The sequence below is a fragment of the Brachionichthys hirsutus genome, chromosome 4 (genome assembly GCF_040956055.1).
Source record: "Brachionichthys hirsutus isolate HB-005 chromosome 4, CSIRO-AGI_Bhir_v1, whole genome shotgun sequence".
NCBI lineage: Eukaryota > Metazoa > Chordata > Actinopteri > Lophiiformes > Brachionichthyidae > Brachionichthys > Brachionichthys hirsutus.
The window spans coordinates 1,217,534-1,234,299 of record NC_090900.1 but is presented as its reverse complement, the minus strand read 5'-3'; the positions used below and the strand labels follow the sequence as shown (position 1 = coordinate 1,234,299).

Below are 16,766 nucleotides of genomic sequence, written 5' to 3'. Positions count from 1 at the left end.
CAGCTCCAGTCTCCAGCTCAATGTTCTTCACACAAGGATGGTTGATCTCCGGGACTGTCGGCATGCTGGGCTAACTCTTCAGGGGCTGTCCCCGTGGCTTGATATGTGCAACCCGGCTCCTCGGGTCTCTGCTGGGTGGCGCATGCTTCTCGGGCGGCCGCCGGTGTTCCGCTAGGCTGCCATGCGGGGGTGCTGGCCTATGCGTTCGGGATGGCACTGAGCTGGCGCAGTCTGTCACTCCTCTGCTGGTAGTAGCGGCCGGGGTCCGGCTGGTGACCTGGCGTGGCCATGGCCCCCTCACCTCCCCTCCCTCCACCCTGACCTCTCTCCTCCACCCTCCCCGTCCCCTGCTCGCCCTCTTCTCCTTGGTCTCGTCTCCTGTCCTGCCTCCCCCTCGCCCCTCTCCTTCGCCTCCCTTCCTCTCCCCTCGTGGTCTCCCCCTTCCCCTCTCTCCCCGCATCTCCTCTTCCGGCATCCTGCCTCCCGCCGGGGCCTCGCGGCTCCCTCCTTCCTGGGGGCTTGATTATGGGGGATGGGTGGGATGCGTCGGGGGCGGCGCTCGATCCAGGCCCTGTGCATGGTTGGGCCCTCTGACACATGTGGGTGGGATGGGTGAGGCTGGGGACTATGGTCGGGCTCCCTCCTCCCCCGCCTGGTTGGCTGGGGCCTCATGTGCTGCGCCTCTTAACTCACCACCTTAGCACAACACATTTGTAAATATACACATAGGGACATGCACCTGGGGGGCCTGGTGCTGGGGGGCGTTCACCGAGCGTCCCTCTGCAACCCCCCCCCCCCCCCATTTTAATGCACCACATGGGGTTACGTGGGTGCTAGGCGGGGAGATAAGGGGGAGGGCGCAGGGCAGGAGTGCGCCGTTGCCCTCTTCCGCATCCCCCGTCTGGCCCCTCCTGCCCCAAATTTTAACGCACTACATACATGTGTATATAGCACCTGGGTGTCCACACATTCACGGTGTTGGGAGGGTTCCCCAGTCTGGGATCTGGGGAGCCATATAGACAGGGTATGGGGGGGGGTTCACAATCAATTTATTTATTTTTGGCCTTGGCGCGGCATGTGGGGCCTTAGCGGGCTGGGCTTGGGGTGGGACGGTGGTCCGGCCTCCTGCTCCCTACTCTCCATCCCAGGGAATAATACTCTCCTCCCAAATGGCTGTATAGGGTCGGATAGGGCTGAAGCCCCTGCACTGTCTACTCCCGTTCCCCAGACGCTGGTTCGCTGGGTTGGGGGGTTGCCCGAGCTCGGCGGTGGGTTGGGTGGTGGGGGGGAGGGGTGCGGTGGGGGGGAGGGGGCGGGGGGGGCGCTGGGGGTGGGGGCGGGGGGGGCGCTGGGGGTGGGGGTGGGGGGCGGTGGTGGGGGGTGGGGGTGGCTGGGCCGTGGGGGGGGCTGGGGGACTGTGGGGGGTGTGTGGGATGGGTGGAGGGTGCTGGGAGGGGGGCGGGTGGTTGGGGGGGGCGTGGTGTTGGGTGCTGGTGGGGCGCCAGGCCGGCCCGCTGTGCCCCGTGCCGCTGCGCTGGCCTAGGTTTCGTCGGCTGTGTTGGTGTAAGTCGCCCCCGGGCCCTGGACTGGTTCTTCTGCGTGTGGTTCTGGTGGGGCCATGGTGGTCGTTCTTGGGTTGCTGTAGCTGCTTGGGGTGATCTGGGGGCTTATGTTGCCATTGTTGGGTCCGGGATGGCTGCCCCGTTCTTAGGTGGAGGTTTCACGCATGCCAGATCCACCACTCCAGCACCTATTAAAACTCGTTTAGAGAGTCAACCCCGCACACAGATCTCTGAGTTAGTGGAGGTTGCTGGGTTAGTGCTTGTGGCTCTCACTATGCTCTCTCTCTTTTTCCTCAGATCTGAGAACTTGGTGATCCATACTTTCCTCTAGAGACGAATGTGAACCTGGTGTATTGGGACAACTCTTGGTGATGATTGGATGGAATGGGTAGAATTAAGGGGCACAAATAAATCCATTGCACTTTCTTCTCAGAACACTGTGTATTTGTCACTTTTTGTTTGTTCATGTTGTATGTTCACTGCGGTGTGCACAGCCCTCTACGGTGGTAAGCAGGTAATAAAACCAATAAAATAGGAATAGGCTAGTCTGCCAAGAGGGCAGGTGACGGTCACAATCACTATAAGAATAAAAATTGCATAGAACTCCAGCAGTGACTGACGTTATGTCCGTCACTGTGGAGCACGAATGCAGACAAGGTAAAAAAAATAAAAAATAAAAAAATAAAAAAATAATATAGCGTCATTTGACGCTGACTCAGAGATGGGTGAGAGACAGGGTGAGAGACGGGGTGAGAGACGGGTGAGAGACGGGGTGAGAGACGGGTGAGAGACGGGGTGAGAGACATAAAGAGAGGGTGAGAGACAGGGTGAGAGACAGGGTGAGAGACGGGGTGAGAGACATAAAGAGAGACGGGTGACAGACATAAAGAGAGATGGGGTGAGAGACATAAAGAGAGACGGGGTGAGAGACATAAAGAGAGATGGGTGAGAGACGGGTGAGAGACGGGGTGAGAGACAGGGTGAGAGACAGGGTGAGAGACAGGGTGAGAGACGGGGTGAGAGACGGGTGAGAGACAGGGTGAGAGACGGGGTGAGAGACAGGTGAGAGACAGGGTGAGAGACAGGGTGAGAGACGGGGTGAGAGACGGGGTGAGAGACAGGGTGAGAGACGGGGTGAGAGACAGGGTGAGAGACAGGGTGAGAGACGGGGTGAGAGACAGGGTGAGAGACGGGGTGAGAGACAGGGTGAGAGACGGGGTGAGAGACGGGGTGAGAGACAGGGTGAGAGACAGGGTGAGAGACAGGGTGAGAGACGGGGTGACAGCGGGACATAGAACCCCGTTCCTCCGAGACTACAGCAGGGCCGTGTCCTTCACGCTGTGCACAAGGAGCTAACGCTAACGCTAACGCTAACGCTAACGCTTCACTGCCCAACGCTCTTCAACACGAGCTCCACCGCCAACAAGGGCCCGGAGCATCAGCCCCACCCGAACAGAGCAAAGCTCCAAAGCGCAAAGCGTCAGGGTCAGCAGCCATGATGGGGGGGGGGGCGTCTTACCTTCGCTGGGTCTGTTCTTCACCAGAAGGACGTTGACGGGTTTCTCCAGCGGCTCCAGGTCTCTGGATGGAGAGGGGGGGCTCTCATTGAGCCGATCCCTGCTCCTATACCTCCCAGCTCTTCCTCCTCCTCCTCCTCCTCCTCCTTCCCCACGCTCACGCTTGTCCTCGGTACGGTAACTGTCCCCAGGGCTCCGGCCCCGGCCGGGGTACCCCTGACGCTCCACGCTGGTGTCCATGGCTCGGCCCCGGCTCCCGTCCCTCCTGGTCCTGTCTGGGCTGGGCGAGGTTCTCTCCAGGCTCCTCCCACGGCTCCTTCCTCTCGGGTTTAGTCCCGCCCTCCCCTGTACTCCGGCTCCAGGTAACCCTTGTTTTCAGAGGCATGGTCCCGGCCTTCGTTGCGGTACCAGCCATCGTCGTTGTCCGCATCATAATAGTGGGTGGGGGGGGTGTATTCCCGACTGTCTCCACCTGGGGAGGGGGGCGGCTTGAGTGCGTGGACGGCTACTTTACGAGGCCTCTTCACCGTCTGGAGGAGAAAGAAACCGGTCCTCAGTTGAGCTACGCGTAAAAAAACACCAGCAGGGGGCACCAGCAGGGGGATAAAACACGTTTATGACCGGATAACCTGAAAACGAGAACTACAAAACATCCTGACATCAGTTCAGGCGTTTGAGGCGGACATGAAACGTCCGCGTCGGCGTTCGTTGCTGCATAGGCGACGGCTTTTTTTTAATGTTCTCGATGGATTTAACTGGTCGTGTGTTTGATCCAACGCAGACGGTTCTCATCGTCGGTTTAGGGAAGGCAACAAACCGTAAAATGTTCTGATGTCGTGAAAGGAAAGCAGCAAATCCGGCGAGTGGAAGGACCGTCCCAGCGACAGTGACAGTCTGCTACAGCTTCCTCGCGTCGTTATACTCACTATTTTGGCCACTTTTCCACATTTGCGGAGGGACTGCACAGCGAAGGAATGAGGCACGTTGTCCATGGCGACGGCGTTCACCTGAATGACGCGATCACTCTCACTGGATGAAAGATAAAGGTGAAGACTGTAATCGTGTTGCCGCCGCTACGCCCCGGCGCCTAAACCCGGCCCGCTGAACCGGGCTCGGCAGCAGTTCAGTCACATCTGGACAGACTTACAAGAGTAATCCATCAGCGGGTCCTCCCTGCAGCACGTCCGACACGATGATGGACGTCTCACCGTTGTCCACGTTGGGGTTGTCGCGTCCCCCCGACACAGCGATGCCAAAACCCATCTTGGAGTCCTACAGACACAGAAATCAATCACGAGGTGATGGGCCACTCGGGCACTGACCCGATACGGTACATGGAAACACCTGAGCGTCATCCAGTTTAAGCCAGCTCCCGATCAGCGTGTCTTCATGCATCTTTAAATCTGATGTCAATCCTGTTTTCTTAATTGGACCTCAAAGTGGTGATGTTATATAAAACATCAGACTTTACAGTCCATACATAACAACGTAATTTAAAAGTCAAAATGACTTCAGATTATTCATCTGGATACGATTCTATAATTCATGACTGAGGCGTGTCATCAACCTTTGCGTAAACGGCGTGCACGATAATGAAGTGATGAGGAGCATCCTCCTCCTCCTCCTGAGATAACGTCACATTTATTACGATCCAGTCAACCAACTTTGACAGCAACTGTTGCTTCCGAGTGTTGCCGTGGGAACAACACCATCCATCAGGATGACGGCGGCGCAGCACTTTGTGTTTCTCACAATTCAAGTTGAAGTTTCTTCCGCTAATGTTAAACATCAAAATAACAAATACGACTTCAGCCTTTTGCTGCCTCAGAAAGAAAATTCAGAAACTAGTTTTCAATGAGACAAAAGTACGAAATATGAATATTTGGGACAGAAACAGGAAGTGATGCGCTTGTGTCGGCAGCTCATCACAATAACGTCCTTAGATGGTTAAATTGGGCAGATTGGCTTTGTTCCTTTTTACTAATGCGAGTTCTCAAACATCACACAACACTGAGCCGATGGGGCACCCCAGGGCTCCCGCTAGTTAGCCACATGCTAACACTCACCATCCAGATCTGAATGATACTAAGGCAGTCAGAATGGAAAATAAACTGGTTTACGTCTGTTGTAACATCCCATAATGTGCGCTACTGCTGCAGAGCACATTATGGGATGTGGACGGACAGCGGATGGACGTCTTTAGATGGACTCACCCGCTGCAGAGTGACCGTGTACTGCTCCCACACCATCTCCTCCATCCCTGAGCTCTGCAGGAAGCAGGACAGAGCAGGGTTAGCGAACAGTAACACCAACGTGCACGCTGATCTTCACGTCAAAGTGACTTTACTGCAACGTGAAGTGGGAGATGTTCTTGGTGGCGCATTGTGCAGAGGGGTAACCCGACCCAAAGGACTGAAATCGGGTCACAGCTTCAGATGTGGATGAACCGATTTAGCTCTTCAAATGTAAAATAGTTGTCTTCAGTTGTGCGTTTTCTATGAAGTGTTGTCAAACGCCATTTTCACAAAATGTTGACAAATGAATGGATGAATGACTCCAGAACCACAATCCAGCCATTTTACAAGCAGCGTATCAATAAAACGTCGTTTAAACACATCCCTGCATCCACAGACCGGAACGTAGCAAAAAGTGATCAATGAGACAAAACCGAAAATCCACATTAGCAAATGTGTGTGCAGCAGGAACACGCAAACGAGTGGAGCCGGGGCAGGTAGGTTATTACCCCCCCCCCCCCCCCGAGAGGAAACTGACCTCCGACAGAGAACACTCAGCGCAACGTCAATAACAGCAGCCTCATGTTGGCCTCGCTTTAATTGGACAACCATTGGAGCAGACGGCCCTCATCCCGTTCCGCCTGACTGCACGCACGCACGCACACACACACACACACACACACACACACACGGTGTGTGTGATGATGACATTGATGGAGGCGGGCAGCTCTAATGAGAGACAGTAGAGGACAGCGCCGGCGGGGACACGTCACCCCCACTGCATGGGACACTGGGACACGACGGCGTTCATCACTGGGACTGCCGAGTCCTCGCTGCAGGCACCACGACATCGCCGCTTCACTGCCGAATACGGCATGTGTGAATGCCCGCTGCTCCGTGCCAACAGAACACCAGGAGGGGAGATGATAAATAATGACTCTGTCATGGTCATGTCTGTTACTGGAAGCACTGACTTCATCATTAGCAGCCGACGTCACGCCGCCAGCAGCCGACGTCACCGCCAGCAGCCGACGTCACCGCCAGCAGCCGACGTCACCGCCAGCAGCCGACGTCACCGCCAGCAGCCGACGTCACCGCCAGCAGCCGACGTCACCGCCAGCAGCCGACGTCACCGCCAGCAGCCGACGTCACCGCCAGCAGCCGACGTCACCGCTAGCAGCCGACGTCACCGCCAGCAGCCGACGTCACCGCCAGCAGCCGACGTCACCGCCAGCAGCCGACGTCACGCCGCCAGCAGCCGACGTCACCGCCAGCAGCCGACGTCACCGCCAGCAGCCGACGTCACCGCCAGCAGCCGACGTCACCGCTAGCAGCCGACGTCACCGCCAGCAGCCGACGTCACGCCGCCGGCAGACGTCACCGCCAGCAGCCGACGTCACCGCTAGCAGCCGACGTCACGCCGCCGGCAGACGACGTCTCCGGTAAACCACGCCCACCCATTATAGTGCAAGAATTCTTGCATGTTGACAATATTGAATTTAAAGATTTATATAATATGGTTGCAGAAACTCTACTTTTAAACTCTATCCTAAAGTTTTTATATACAGTAATGAAAAAAAGTACAGGTGTGAGGAAATAGCGTAATGCTTTAAAAAATATATAAAATGTAATTATTTTTTAAAATTATAAAAATAAGCAAAGTGAGCAAAGAAGAAAACTCCAAATCAAATGGTTGCTCGGTGTGACCACACCTCCCTTCCAGTATCAGTTATTCAGAGGTCTATAACAGTTACACGGTGTGACGATGAAAACAAAACAAACCGAAGAATCTAAACTAAATGCTGGAAACGTGTTTCCTGCAAGGATGAGAGGAAAGCGATGCCACCTGGAAGTAGAGGAAGAGGAAAAACCGGCACTCTGTAAATGAGGAGGGCAATTAGGCAACGATGGCGTGCAGCACTCTGGGCAACCAACGACGGCTCGGGAGACGAGGACGGGATGCAAAGTGGAACCAAACCTAACCAGACCGAATGCATAATGTAAAAAATAAAGCTGCACCTCCATTAGTTCGGTCTTAAAATAGACTAAGATATGCACGCGCACAAACACACACACACACACACACGTGACATTTATAAGACCGTGCCTAACCTTGGTTATACGCCACCAACTTATATAAGCATCGCTGAACCTTGCTGTGTTACAACCCCGAGCTTCACCGCCTCTGTGCACTGAACACACGCACACACACACACACACACACACACACACACACACACACACACACACACACACACACACACACACACACACACACAGCCCTTGAGGTGTTCTGTTGATTCACTATCAAACTGTGAATAAATAATCAGCCCATTTTAAACAATGCAGTAATAAATATTAGAGGAGTAACAAAATGTCATCGACAGACACCCGATCAAGCTTCAGCCAAAATGTCCGAACCACAAAATGAGCAGAGAATGAGCTGGGCAGAGAGAGGAGTCAGCTCCCAGGCCGATTCCTCTCCAGACAGAGGCTCCAGAGAACGTTCCCAGTGCGTGTGTGGATGTTAGCGTGCCGAACACCTCAGATCTAAAATATTACAGCCACGAAAGATTTGAAATTCCCCACGCTGAACACGACCAAGTCTTTAACTGTGAACACACTTAATTCAGGATGAGACTTGAGGACACGCCTCTCACATCAACGCACTGCCCCCCCCACCCATCCATCATCCATCCATCCATCCGTGTCCCACCAGTCTGAGCAGACAGGAGTTCCCAACAGGTGCGTAGAGGACCACCAGGCTCCCGTTCAGCTCTTCAGTATCCAGACCCCTGAACCGGATCCTGCCCCCCCCTCTGCTGCCATCTGACGCCGTCTCAGCCTGCCAGCAGCGATGCCAGCCGGGGTAGCCGGCGCAGCAGCCCGTCGGCAGCCTCTCCAGGCTCATGGCTGCAGAGGAGCTTCCTCAGTGCCTCCTGCCCGGTCCAACCCGAAGCCCTGACTGGCGGTACCCTGATCCAGCATGGTCCGGCTCGGTTTGGGCAGTTTGCACAGCATCGCAACCAACGCCGGCGTCCCACAGGAGCAGGCGCTCAACCTCTCTGCCTCCGTGTCCTACCTCCAATCGCGATAAGCCTGAGCAGCAGCGGATTAGCCTAGCCCCGGGAGGGGAGGAGAGACTAAAAATAACAGCAGACTCACAGCACCTCCTCCTGCGCCCGTCCCACGGAGGGTCCTTAGCACTCCCACCGCGCTCCTCCACCTCCTGCGCAGGCCGGATGACATGGCCAGGTAGGGGCGGCTTCCCCAGGTTCACGGGGAGAGACCGGCTCAAGGACTGCCCAACGAAGCCCGTCCAGCCGTCCCACCTCGCCGTTACTCCAAACACATTCCTGCTGCCTGTCCTCTGCTCGCTCACTCTCCCTCTCTCTCTCTCTCACACAGAGTATTGTATTATTATGGTACACGTGGCCTTATTTTTGGTCTCTTTCGTGGTTTTCTTTAAACCGAATGGAACATTATTTCCTTCACCAAGGAGGCAACATGATTGGTTGGGTTTGTTGGTCTCTTTTTAAGCAGTATTACGCATCAACTAAAGAAAAGATCTGAAAGAAGAAGGACTTTAGAATATCCTAGAGGTGAGAAAACTTTGGGAATGATGCGGAATTTATATAAACACATGGACAAAACTGTTGGTAGCCCTCCCTGAAAGAAAGAAAAACCCACAACGCCGCGTAGCGGATGGCGGGCAGGCGGCGGGGACCGGGTACGGCGGTCCGGCGGCGGCGACTCTGGACGCGCGCCGGGCCCTTCTCGCGGATCTACCCAGCTACGGCGCCCGCCCGGGGGGAAAGCCCCGCTTGCGCGGGCGGGCGTTAATTTCGTAACGAAAATAAATAGGCTTTAACAAAACACGGCTGTAACGAAAGTGGGAAAATATACGTAAATTTGCCGCGTCGTTGCATAAACCGCAAGGTTCAAAATATTGGAAAAAAGTAGCGGCTTGTACACCGTGAATTACGGTAACTGAAATAACTTGAAACTGACAAAAGTAGTAAATAAAAACAAAATGTCCAAAAATTAGTCAATGAAAAGCAGACGTTTCTTTTGAATTGTGGTCCAACAGAATAATTTCAATAAACAAACTAATGAAACAGGCCTGGACAAAAATGAAGGTACCCCTAGAAAAGATTTAAAATAACTTGACCATAGGGACATGATCATCTAAGACGTGTCCTCGAATTAGGATCAAAGTAGTCCCTGTGCTGTTTGACATGACGACATGGTGTTCCACGTGGACCACAGGAAGGAAAGGAGTCCTCTCAGTAGATTAGAAAGAAACATCCATCGAGCATGCTCAAGGTAGAGGCGATAAGATCATCATCCGGCAGCTGGACGTTCCTCTACAGTTCAGGAGATTAAGCTTCATGAGATTGTAGCCAACTGGAAGAGGAGAAGGAATGACAAATTGAAGAGACGGATTATACAAACCTAACTAAAGCGTCCAGAACAACCCCCCAAAGAAATGAAGGGTGAAATCCAGCGTCAGATCACACCACGCGTCGTTGTTTGAGCCAACCTGGACTTCATGGGAGACAAAAGAGACGCCACTGTTGAAAGAAAATCATGCAAAGCGAGACGGGAATTTGTCAGAATCCATGTTGACAGGCCAATGTGGGACAATGTCCTTTGGATGGATGAGACAAAACTGGAGCTTCTTGGCAAGGCACGTCATCTCTATGTTCCCATACTGTTAAGATATTTACCCAATCATATAATGAATCTACAGACATTGTTAAGACATAATAATGTGATCACCCTAATCAAATAATTCTGATGTTTGCTCAATCAGGCAATCATTTTAATATTTATACAGAGAATGTCCTGTTCCTCATGCACTCGAGGTCCGGATGACCAAATATGAATCTCAAATGTCAGAGTGTTCAGACCGAATAGCAGAAATGATGCAATAGTCAAAACATGCCAAGTTCATTCTGCACTGTCTGCAGGAGGAGGAAGGATTAGGTGGAAAAAAGACCTCCCAGAAAGATTACAAGTTCTTAGCATAGTCTAGACCAGGCACGGGAAAACCAAGGCCCGGGGGGCGCCGAACTTGTCCAAATTATATCATTAAATTACATTTTATTATAATTAAACTTCATTCATTTGACCTTTTCCCTGCAAAAGGCCAAGTATTTTCTTGTAATGGCTTTTACATGTCATTTATATTAGCTCACACAAATACTCCATCCACCTGTTCCTGGCCCGGCCCCTCCGGCAAAATTTAGAACCCATTCTGGCCCGCGAGTCAAAAGGTTTGCCCACCTCTGGTCTAGACTCTTGTAGTCCTTCCATGATTGGACTTCCTCTTGCTAAGGTCTGATGCCACTGAATAAATAAATAAAATAAACACGCATATCTGAGGACCGGAGACTTCTGGTCTCCTCAACCCTGACGGTACCAGGAAAGGAACACTGTCCCTCCTGGGAAACATGGAGGAGGCTCTGTTATGTTCCGGGCTTGCTATGCTGCATCTAGCACAGGGTGTGTCTCGAAGCTGTTCTAGGTATATCAAGGCATTCCAGGGAGAAAGGTGCTGCTTAGTGCCAGAAAGGGTCGTCCAACAAGACAATGACCTAAAGCAAACGACTAAAAACACCCAAGAAGGGCTCAGGGTAAAATATTGGATGATTCTGAAGTGGCCTTCCATGATCTCTGCTCAGAACCATGTTAAACATCTGTGGAAAAAGCTGAAAGCCATCGGGAGAAGGTACCGTTAAAACAGAGTGGGCCAAAATACAGACTCAGAATTCTCATTGGCAAACAAATAGCTGTGTGACGCCCTCTGCTACGGGCTGGGCTGTCGATGGTAAGAACAGTAACCTTTCCAATTGATATTGTTGGATTTGGTTGATTGCAACATGGCTTGACACGTCAAGACGCTTGATTCTTTACTCAAAAAATAAAAACAAACTAGCATAAATTGGTAAAAAACAATCATCTTCGGAGAGCTACTTTGCAAAGGGGCAAAGATCAATTGAGGAGGAAGAAGAGGAGCCGACAACCCCCAAGAAAAGAAAGCATCTTTTAACAGATAAACCAGGAGTTCCACGTAAAATACGGGTTTATCAACAGGTGACTCATGCACCAAGTACGCTCTGCATAATATGTGGCAACAAACTAGCAGATGAAACAATGAAGCCTTCGAAAGTGCTTCAACACAGATCAAGAACCCTGATTAAAAGGCAAGAACTTGGAATTGTATAAAAGAAAGAAACGTGAACATGAAGGACAGGAGCAATTATTGAACAAATGTGCGTGTTATGGTGAGTAGATTTGTGCAATAATCATTTGATAGTTATTACAAATGCATAACATATGGGTTATTTTTGTTGCATTTACATTCCCCTTTTTTTATTTAATTACTCCCCGTCCATCGCAGGAAACAGTGTGGGGACCCCTGATCTATACAGACCAGTGACCGTACAGAAACGTAACAAATGAGAAGCCCAGTTTCATCTGCTGGAGCTTAACTCTATGTCTACACGCTCTTAGGACTACAGCCCCAGGCAGAGGATTCTCATTGGCTATCACCAGCAGAACGGCTCTTTTGTTTGCATGAGATCTGTGGGACTCCTTGATGAAAGCTTGATGTTGAAACGCGTTTGCATTTGAAGGTGCAGCATGACTCAGTCATTTCAGTGAAGCTCATTTGTTTTGAGTTTGCCTTGGAGGTTCCTGGTTATTCGTAGGCCATTTGCTCCAGACCAGACTGGAACTTTTCACAGAGGTTATTGGAGGCGAGCGAGAATCTGTGATGCTACCGCTTTAGGGGAGACAGTTATTGTTTTAGTGAAGTTCACTTTCCTTTTTCTTGGCCTACTGGTTGAGTTAGTTTCCGTCATAGCATGACGTGGTGGCACAGTGGTTAGCGCTGTCGCCTCAGCAAAAAGGTACGGTACATGGGGTTTTGTCGTAAACAGACTAGATTATTAATCCAGAAGGAGAGAGTGACTTGAATCCACGTGATTAACGGAAGTCTCAGCAGGTAGTTCTGTAGCCCAATGATAGATTTCAGAATGTACACACAGCTTTAGTCCTTTTGTCACACAGCCTCCGGTAGGCTGCATCCTGCACCCCCAAATCTGAAATCATGGCTTGATTAGAAAATGGTGGTCCGTGTCTCCAGGTTGGTGGGGAGTCTTTCCTTGAGGTTGAGGTTCACGAGTGAGGGAAGGACAGGGTGAGATTGACAGACGGATCGCTGCAGTCGTACAAGTCTGTCGTTCTGAAGAAAAGTGCATTTAATATTTAATAGCGCACTGACTGAGGCTGGATGACGAGGGTAGCTATTAGCAAATTCAGCTGAGTCAGGGCTTCCTCATTGGATGCTGCTGCCATCTTCCGTGATGTCATCAGAAATGTTTCTGGCAAGAAGGGCTCGAGGTGCGGCATTTGTTTCAGCTGAGACGCTTCCGTTGCCATGAAACGGTATATTAGACAAAAAATACTGACGGTAAATGAATGAGACCCAAAGACCTGCTGGGGCGATCAGAAATCAATAATCAGAAAGAGTTTCAGCTGACGAAGATGCATTGCACTTTGCCCCCAAGCAGGCAGTCGCTGAAATGCAACGACTGCCTTGACTTTGGGCATTTAAGGAATAAACTTCAATAGAAAGGTTCCACCGTTCAATGACATGAACGGCGACTGCCGGGCTCTTACCCCTCATCCCGGGGACTCCGGAGTCCCCGGGATGAGGGGTCTAGTCCTCCGTTGCCAGCTGTTAAACTTTATCCACTTTGACCTTCTCTTCCTTTCCACAACTACGGATCCTCAACTCCACTCCTTACTTCAGGCTAGAACTTCTTGAAAATCTTCCCTCTGCTGCTCCTCCATTATGAATAAAAAAAAAAAAACAAGGTTCCTCCAGAGGTCTGCAGAGACGACACTAGTGGGATGAGAGTGGTCTCTTGTTCACAAATAGAGTGGGTGTGCAATGGGTGCGGGGGGAGGAGGAGAACGTTACTGTCAGAGGAGGCTAAAACCAGAGGCCCGATATTCCTCTGTCTGCAAGACAGAATATCGGCGTTGTAAAACTGAGCTTCTGAAACCTGATTAACTTGAAACACAAATGAATTAACTCTCAAAACCCAATTATTAAAAGCGCATAGTGGCAAATTACAGCCCAGAATGAAAGCGGCTTAACTGATCTGAACGTGCATTTAGTTTCAGTCCTCTGTCCCACGATGTGAGAAGGGGCGAAGAGGAGGAGGAGGAGGAGGAGAGCGCGGGGTTAAGAATGAAGGCGTTCATTAAAACGGAAGCTTAATCTTCAAAGAGGAGATGAGAGGCGGAGGCACCGGGGATTCCTATCGTAGCCGGCGACCTTCCCAGGCCTCAGCGGCCCAGAGAAGGACGCGTCGGCTGCCGGAGGAAGTCAGCTCTCTGGGTTTGCAGCGAGACAGATCGTCACGCTGCTGGAGTCAGAGTGGACCCGTTAGGTTCTGCTGTCAAACGCGACGACACAGAGGGAAATGGATTCTCTGCTTCTGTTAAAGTTACAATATTAACCCCCCCGTCATGCCGTAACATGGCTTTTATTGTGAAAAATCTGCAGGGCCGTCTTGTGGAAAACTCGATGATCTGCCAGGTTTCCATCCACCTCTCGTTCAGGACATTCTTCTGCTCTGAACGTGTTTATAGCACAGAACTGGGCAGGAAGTAACAGAGCTCCCCAGCAGAGAGACGACAGAGCTGCGTGGGGGAACGCATCTGATCCTCCGACTCAAACCTTAGCATCACCTCAGTCTCTGTTTATTTATGTTTACTCAGATCTGTGGGCGGAGTTAACTCTCAGATCGAGTTTTGATAGGTGCTGGAGTGGTGGACCTGGCATGCGTGAAACCTCCACCTAAGAACGGGGCAGCCATCCCGGACCCAACAATGGCAGCATGAGCCCCCAGATCACCCCCAGCAGCCACAGCGACCTGAGAACGACCCCCGGGGCCCCCCCAGAGCCACACGCAGAAGAACCAGCCCAGGGCCGGGGAGCGACCCCCGGAGCCCCCCCAGAGCCACACGCAGAAGAACCAGCCCAGAGCCCGGGAGCGACCCCCGGAGCCCCCCCAGAGCCACATGCAGAAGAACCAGCCCAGGGACCGGGAGCGACCGTCACCGACAGCGCAGCGACACGGGGCGCAGCGGGCCGGCCTGGCGTCCCACCAGCACCCAACACCACGCCCCCCACAACCCCCCCCCCCCGGCCTGTCTGCGGAAACAGATCATTCTTATTGAGGTCATAAAAAAAGAGCACCAATCACGAACTACCTTTCAGCCAGTCAGCCTGTGTCTGCTGCACAAAGCACAGATCAGGGCACACAAAGGGGGACGAGGAGAGCAAACCTTCAAAGAGAGTCCAGAGTCTGTGTGCAGGAAGACGACAGACGAGGTCTCTGGACGAGGCTGAAGCAGCAAAAGCTCAAGGGACAATTTGGCACTCGGAAAAATATGTAACGACTCGTGTCTTCTGGCCACGTGGGAAAATATTAGGATTGGTCAAGTTGAACTTTGGGCTCCAGAGCAGAGCTCGTCTGAAATGACGTTTCCTGCTAAAGCCAAGCTGAAAATAAATAAATATTTTCAGTGTACCATTTCCCACAAATCCATTTAAGTGTTGTTCAGTTTAAAGATCAGCGCCGCTTCCTACGAGGCCGACACCACCGGACGGGTTCCCACGAGACTTTATCCTCATAATTAGATTTCATCATTCTTCTGAAACTGTGGAAACACACGTTTCATTCATCATTCTGCCTCGGTCTGACTTGAGAAAGACAAACTGTTGTCGCCGTCATGCAGTAAACAAAAGGTCACGTGACGGCAGACCGTTTGCAGACCGTCGAGCGGAGGAGCGGCTCCAAGTACAACCACGCACCACGACAATGGAGACATTGTGAGAGCAGCGCTGGCCTGAAACCACACAACCCGCCCCCCCACACACACACTGTGTGTGCACCAGTTCCATCCAGCCAGCAGATACACGCAGCAGCAGTCAAACACGTTTCTGCTGTCGCATCTCGTTGCAGGAACTCACGGGAATATCAAGATGGAACTCTGAGCAGGAGAAACCGAGTCGGCACATTTTGTGTAGCGCTGCAACTCATGCCGACACGGCCTGGACGGTTCAGCGACACGCAGCGGAGGCCAACTCTAACCGTATCCCAACAGAAGGGCTTCCACTGAAACGCATCTACCTGAGGCTCAGGTGAGCAGAAACCCTCGGCAACCATCCCACAAGCGACTCGCACCACGGACGCCGGATTAGGGAACACTCTGAAGCGTATCCTTTTAATCCCAAACTCATGGGTTGACCGCTTTAACTGGGTCTGCTCCAACGATAACGGGATCTCGCCGATTCCCAGTACAGACGTGGGTCAGAACGAGGCCGACCCCTCGGGCCGAGGTCACCGTCCTGAACTACAAGCCTAATGGTGAACTCGGATCAAACCCTTTATCGGCTTGAACTGAACTGCCCCCACCCAGACCGTCGGCGGTCTCAGGGGAGCGTGCTGAAGATGTTTGTGTGGGTTGTTCCCCCCCCCCGGTTTCTGTGGGATCCAGTTCAATAACCGGGTTTTGTTTTGAAGCTGAAAGGCTGAAACAAAAGCATCCCAGGAATGAGGAAGACAAGAAACAAGACATCTCGCTTTAGGGCACGTCGCCCAAGCAGAAACTCTGCAGGCGTTTAATCTGATTCTGGGTGGGGAGCAGCACACCGCGTTCTCCTTCCTGTTCTCCCTCGTGTTCTCCCTCGTGTTCTCCCTCGTGTTCTCCCTCGTGTTCTCCCTCGTGTTCTCCTTCGTGTTCTCCTTCGTGTTCTCCTTCGTGTTCTCCTTCGTGTTCTCCTTCGTGTTCTCCTTCGTGTTCTCCTTCGTGTTCTCCTTCGTGTTCTCCTTCGTGTTCTCCTTCGTGTTCTCCTTCCTGTTCTCCTTCCTGTTCTCCTTTGCATTCTCCTTCCTGTTCTCCTTTGTGTTTGTGCTCTCCTTCGTGTTCTCCTTCGTGTTCTCCTTCGTGTTCTCCTTCGCTGGAGCTTCGTGTTCTCCTTCGTGTTCTCCTTCGCTGGAGCCTGCATGTCTGACGTCTCGTAGATCCATCATGGCTGACGTCTCGGTGCAGGTGGGCACTCCTCTATGGGCCGACTGATAGCTCCTCAGCTTACAATGGTCACACAGGCTAGCTGCAAACTGGACCGCTGGAGTCAGAGTCCCTCATCAGAGCTTGCAGCATCGCAGAGGAGGAGTTTAGTGTCTGATATGAAACAGACCGACGGCAGCAACAGGCTGCGACGGACGGACGGACGGACGGACGGACGGGCGCTGATGCTGCGTTCTCATATTCAGAAACAGAAAATAGACTCAGACAGAGGCCGACTCCGCCGGACGGTTTCCGTGTGTGTCTATTCATTAATCCATTTTCCTCTTTTGTACGAT

At 52.2% G+C, this 16,766-nt stretch overlaps 1 protein-coding gene across 1 annotated transcript in view; it reads right to left on the bottom strand.

The window, feature by feature from the left end:
* tjp2b (tight junction protein 2b (zona occludens 2)) overlaps positions 1–16,766 on the bottom strand; it is a 66,209-nt gene that overhangs the window by 37,608 nt on the left and 11,835 nt on the right. The window contains 5 exon segments of the mRNA XM_068738732.1: positions 3,082–3,411; positions 3,414–3,609; positions 4,006–4,108; positions 4,227–4,351; positions 5,293–5,346. Of these exon segments, the coding sequence (XP_068594833.1) occupies positions 3,082–3,411; positions 3,414–3,609; positions 4,006–4,108; positions 4,227–4,351; positions 5,293–5,346 (808 nt within the window).